The sequence below is a fragment of the Frankliniella occidentalis genome, unplaced genomic scaffold (assembly GCF_000697945.3).
Source record: "Frankliniella occidentalis isolate FOCC.00 unplaced genomic scaffold, Focc_3.1 Scaffold93, whole genome shotgun sequence".
NCBI classification, from domain to species: domain Eukaryota; kingdom Metazoa; phylum Arthropoda; class Insecta; order Thysanoptera; family Thripidae; genus Frankliniella; species Frankliniella occidentalis.
In genome coordinates this window covers 782,694-788,860 of record NW_026267222.1, presented here as the reverse complement: position 1 = coordinate 788,860, position 6,167 = coordinate 782,694, and the positions used below count along the sequence as shown (strand labels likewise).

Below are 6,167 nucleotides of genomic sequence, written 5' to 3'. Positions count from 1 at the left end.
ACAAACTACCAAAATCACACACAATTATTCTTCTTAAAAAAGGCACATCACAAAAACCAGGCACTTTTCTGATGGATTATAATAGGAAAACAATGATGATTTCTTCTGTCACTTATTGTTTGTGAGGGCATGAGAACACTTCCCGCTGTTCTTGAATTCACAACACGGCATGGAATCAAGAATATCACCTGCACCAATGAACCCAATTCATGTACAGTTCTGTTAAAAGAAGGCATAACAAAGCATTCCAAACTGGAAGTCGCTCTGAAATGCCAAGTGAACGTATTGTAATACATAACGGTTTGAACTGAATCTATTTGAAACTGATGATTAACTTCAAAAGCAAAATTGGATAATGGTGTAATGAATATGGTAAAGTTTCTTAAATTTGAAGGCTTTCCAACATTTTAATGTTTTGAGTAGATAGAAATGTCTCTAACTACATGTTTTAGAGCTCAATCAATAAATCACTTTATTGCTTTATCTGGCCTTTCTGTCTTATTTATAAAATGCTAGTCACAACCTATCTGGTACAAAATGTGACGACCAAATTTCAATGAGAACTATCTTTAACCATAACATTAAGAATAACAGCCAGGATTATTAAGTTGGTCCCTCTTGTGTGTTCGGAAAGCATTAATGCCTTGTAATAATTTCAACAATTTGGTACATGGGTTCAGAAAGATAGTCCTTTACCCACGTATAAATGTATTGTACTAAAATGGAAAGAACTATGATCAAGCACAGTAAGAAATAGGTAGAAGAAGCACAAGAGAATGCAAAACATTCACAAGAGAAAGCAGAATAAAGCTTTCGAAAGGAAGCTCGGTGGGATTGTGGGAAGTTTTGTCATGCCACCATCAGCTCTAGATAGTCCAACATGGTACAATAATTTCAAAAATGTTTTGAGGAAGAAAAAAGGGGAGGGGGTACAAAATAATCTGAAATGATTTTAACAGCTTATAGCAAATGGAAGGGACCTTGGAAGTCACAAGATTAAAACTATAAATTTGAAGTCATAACATTGTCAATAGCATTTCAATAAAAACTGGAAGAAGATTGTGAAAAAATGATTGACTCATTATTTACAAAAAATCAAAACAGGATAATACGTCTGGAAGAGCAATGACATAACTATTTGATACAAAACCATAAAAAGTGTACCTTTGGGAAAATGATTACAAGTCAGTGAAAAATCAACAGAGTGACATGTAATCCACAAAATATAGATCAAAATTTTGGTATTTTCGCTCCCTGTTGTGGAAGAAAGAAAGAGGGAAGACTAACACAACTTCCAGTAAAAAACTGACTACTCTCAAATTAGGTTTATGTCAAACCGAACTAGTACATAGTACTGTATTAATTCAAGACAAAAATGAATTGAATATACAGAACTACCATGTCTCAAATCTTAACAATCTTAACATTCCTATATATACGACCTTGGTTGAACATCAAAATGGAGGAAGAAAATATAAATGGAAGACAAAAGTAAAGAAAAATGTTGGGTAGACAACTGATACTACTGTATGCAATTTGTGGCAAAAAAATAGTCTGGGGGTGAAAAATATACCACACAAAACCACTTGACATAACTGCCTTCAGACCACAACTGTTCCATTCAAAGGCAACATTGTTGAATCAGTACAGTACTAGGGTCATCACAGCTCACTTCTCTTGCTCTACCAAGAGCTCTTCGTCCTCTAAATTGGACAAATGTCAGTGCTGCACACCCACAAAAGGTGCATGCAGCCAAAAACGTTGAGTTTGCACTATGTGTTCAGTCATCACATTAGAACAAAAATGTGAAAAACTAGAGGGGGGAAAAGGTAGGCAGTATTGGAAGAAGGAAAAAGAGCCAAAATGTTTGCTCTCTGCACCGTTGAAATCACAGACACTATCTTCTATGGAAAGCAGAACACATGGGAAAGTTATGCTTACCCAGATTGAATGTCAGTCACAAACTTTAAAATGACTTTGTTTCCTTTATGATAAGACCATCCAACTAAAATACCACAAATTATCTGATATGACATTCAATCTGGGTTTGCATATACCACCCATGAGAGTCTGAGCAGAAATCAAAGCGCCTTTCTTGTTGTTGTTTGGAGGCAAAGTTAAAGCACACATCACACAAATCCACTCAGCATTTGGCATCAAATGGTTGTAAGCAGAAGGCGAGGCACGCCGACTTATCCTCCAAGATCAGTTCCCCCCTCAGGGACTTCGCAGCCATCGTTGTTGCAGGCTTAGCAGTTAGACTTGGCCTAGAATGGCCCGTAGAGCAGGAGGCCAAAGAACACTCCCCACATGATCACAATGCCATGCAGATTGTTGAGCATTCCCTTACCATCGGCCAGCTTTCGGGCGACAAACTTCAAGCTCTCGTCCAGTAGTACAACAGGAATAGAGAACTTCATGACTGTTACCCACTCCTCGGCAGTAAGAGGCGTAACCTGGAACACAGTCTGCACAGAGGAGAAGGAAAATTAAAACTGAGAAAAACTCACAAACAAAAGCGAATGTTTCAGTTGATCCTACCGCAAGGACTTCAACGTGCAGAATGACGAAGTGGAGTGTGAAGGAGAGCGCCATGGAGGCAACAAGCCACAAGTTGCTCCATGGGGGCATGGCAATCAGGGACTGGTTCTCTGACAAGCTGTAAAGAGAATGCAGTTATCAAATATTTACAACATATTTATTTTTAATGTAGCTGCATGTTAAGTGGAAAAACAGTTTTACCTGTTCATGGCGTTCAACATCTCAATGGTGACAAGCACAGACAGAGCCATTGTCATGGGGTGGGGGTCGCTGAAGACCTTGCAGTCCAAGCCCTTGAACTCCTCACCACCACCAATGCAGGCCAAGTGGTGGGTCTAAAACAGAGATGATATCCGATATGCGTATTGAACAGAAAGGGCAGAGGAAAAAAAAGGAGGAAAAATTGAGTGGATTAGAGAACTTAGACTTACAACTTGGTAGTAGTTCATCTGAGGACCGTTGGGGCTGTACATGAACCACCAGGTGGCGGCACCAACAGTGGCAGCGCCGACGTAGGTACCAATAGCCATGTAGCGGAAGAACAGCCAGCCTGAGATCAGAGACTCGTCGCTTCTTCTGGGAGGCTATTGATTGAGAAATCCAAACAAATTATTAAAGCCCGCAATCAATCGTGCAGCATTTTAAAAAATACAGGCGCAATGGCTATCTCACTCACCTTGTCCATGATGTCGAGATCGGGAGGGTTGAAGCCGAGGGCAGTGGCGGGAAGACCGTCAGTAACCAGGTTGACCCACAGAAGCTGGACGGGGATAAGAGCCTCGGGGAGACCCAGGGCGGCAGTCAAGAAAATGGAGACGACCTCACCAATGTTAGAGGAAATGAGGTAACGGATGAACTGCTTCATGTTGTTGTAGATGGCACGGCCCTCCTCAACGGCGGAGACGATGGAAGAGAAGTTGTCGTCAGCCAACACCATCTCAGCGGCAGACTTGGCGACAGCGGTACCGGAACCCATGGCAATCCCGATCTCGGCCTTCTTGAGGGCAGGGGCGTCATTGACACCATCACCAGTCTGAAAGGAGAACAATTACGTTGAACACATGCGATGACGAAGTTGCCAGGTGTAACGGAGTAGCGGGTGTTTCGATCCGTGTGGCCGGCGCAGGCGGGATTGCCTACTCCATCTGTCTGTAAGGCGCCTTGACCCTTGTGAGTAGGCAAACCCGCTTGCAACGGAGGGTGCACCGGAACGGAACACCCGGCTAGAGCGGAAGAAGTACTTACCATGGCAGAGATCTCGTTCATGCCCTGCAGGAACTCAACAATCTTGGACTTGTGGGCGGGCTCCACACGGGAGAAGAGACGGGCACGAGCGCAGACAGCCTTCTGCTCAGCGAGGGGCAGGTCGTCGAACTCACGGCCAGAGTAGGACTTGCCGGTGGTGTCCTCATCCTCGGCGAACACACCAATACGCCTGCAGATAGCCTCGGCGGTGGCCTTGTTGTCGCCAGTGATGACAATGACGCGGATACCAGCGTGACGGCAGCGGACGATGGAGTCGAAGACCTCCTTACGGGGAGGGTCCAACATGCCGACGACACCGACGAAGCAAAGGTTGTTCTCGTACAGGTGGAACTTGTTGGAGTCACCAAGGTCCATCTCCTCGGGCTTCATGGGGTTGTCAGAGGTGGCCAGGGCCAAGCAACGCAGGGTGTCGCGGCCGGTACCGTACTGGCGGGTCAGGTCCAGGATGCGGTTCTTCAGGGAGGAGGTGAGAGGCACCTTCTGGGTACCAACGCGAGCATGCGTGCAACGCTCCAGGACACCCTCAGGGGCACCCTTGACGAAGAGCTTGGGTCCGTTACCAATGCGGGAAGGCTTGAGGGGTACGCAGTAGGAAGACATGGATTTACGATCGCGAGAGAACTCCAGGGTGAACTCCTTCTTCCACTTGGACTCCAGGTCCTGGCGGACGGCAATAGCGGTGGCACGGCGGTCGAGGCCGGTCTTGGACACTCCGAAGGGGTTCATCTTCTCAGCCAGGACGATGAGGGCAGTCTCAGTGGCCTCGCCAACCTTCTCAAAGGCCTGCTTGAACTCGTTGAAATCAATGGCAGAGTCGTTGCACATGATGCAGATGGTTCCCATCTCGTGAAGGCACTCGTAGTCAGCGGTCTTGATCTTCTGGCCCTTCAGGAAGACGTCACCAATGGGTTCGTAGGTGGAGCCGGTGATCTCGAACTCAAGGAAGTTGCTGTCGTTGCCCTCAATCTTGTCGAAGATGAACATACTGCAGGGCGAAAGAGACGGGTGTGAAAAGCACATTTAAACAGAATGTGACAAGAAATCTCATTCTTCAGCTGACTTACCGGCTGACAGACATCTGGTTGGTGGTCAGGGTACCGGTCTTGTCGGAGCAGATGACGGAGGTGCAACCCAGAGTCTCCACAGAGGGCAGGGAGCGCACGATGGCGTTCTTCTTGGCCATACGGCGGGTGCCGAGGGCCAGGCAAGTGGTGATGACGGCGGGCAGACCTTCAGGGATGGCAGCGACGGCGAGAGCCACGGCGATCTTGAAGTAGTAGACGGCACCCTGTTGGAGGAAGGAGAACACAATCAGACTGCGAACACATTGGCGCGGGTGATGGCGGCAATCGCACTTCACCGCTCTCAACCCACCTTGATCCAGGAGCCACCGTGGGCGGGGTCGTTGAAGTGGCCAATGTTGATGGCCCAGACGGCAACGCAGATGATGGAGATCACCTTGGACAGCTGCTCACCGAACTCATCCAGCTTCTGCTGCAGGGGAGTCTTGATCTCCTCAGTCTCAGACATTTCAGTACGAATCTTACCAATGGCAGTGTTGAGACCAGTGCCGATGACAAGGCCGCGAGCCTTACCGGCGGCGACATTGGTTCCGGAGAACAGGATGTTCTTCTTGTCCTAAAGGAACAAACAAAGCAGAAACGTCAGACAACTGCACACTAAATGGCAAAGGAAAATTCTGAAACTCTGCACTAGATTTTTGAACCCACCTGGTTGACGGCACGGGGGTCAGGAATGGCGTCAGTGTGCTTGATGACGGAGACGGATTCACCAGTCAGGATAGACTGGTCAATACGCAGAGTCGTGGAGAAAATCTTAATAATCCTAATGTCAGCAGGGATCTTGTCACCGACTGAGAAACAGAAAGACACAATCATGAAAAGTTATGAAAGAGTATGAAGAGAAAAAAAAACAGCTAAAAAGATCAGGTTTGGTACTTAAGTGGGTGATCAATTAACTACTGCAACTCACCTGAGATCTCAACGATGTCACCGGGGACAATCTCCTTGGCGCGCACCTTCTGCACACCAGACTTGTCCTGACGGACAACCTTGCCCATCTCCGGCTCATACTCCTTGAGGGCCTCAATGGCGGACTCGGCATTTCGTTCTTGCCACACACCGACCACGGCGTTGGCGATGAGGATCAACAGGATGACGAAGGGCTCGACGAAGGCCGTAAGGGAATCTTCATGCTCTTCAAATAACGCGAGAACCTGGAGGCACAAAGAAACAAAATTTGAGTGTTAAATACAGGGTCCTCAAAAATCAGGGATATTGATAACAACGCTTTGTTGGTAAGTGAAACAAAAAGGAGAAGGGGGGGGGTGGTTGTAGCCC

General features: G+C 46.8%; 1 protein-coding gene across 1 annotated transcript in view; it reads right to left on the bottom strand.

Moving 5' to 3' along the window:
* Positions 1–6,167, bottom strand: part of LOC113212421 (calcium-transporting ATPase sarcoplasmic/endoplasmic reticulum type) — a gene marked incomplete in the record, with an annotated part of 36,240 nt that overhangs the window by 14,630 nt on the left and 15,443 nt on the right. Inside the window, 10 exon segments of the mRNA XM_052269470.1 lie at positions 2,351–2,468; positions 2,542–2,659; positions 2,743–2,876; positions 2,973–3,125; positions 3,218–3,574; positions 3,787–4,792; positions 4,872–5,095; positions 5,182–5,445; positions 5,538–5,680; positions 5,800–6,043. Of these exon segments, the coding sequence (XP_052125430.1) occupies positions 2,351–2,468; positions 2,542–2,659; positions 2,743–2,876; positions 2,973–3,125; positions 3,218–3,574; positions 3,787–4,792; positions 4,872–5,095; positions 5,182–5,445; positions 5,538–5,680; positions 5,800–6,043 (2,761 nt within the window).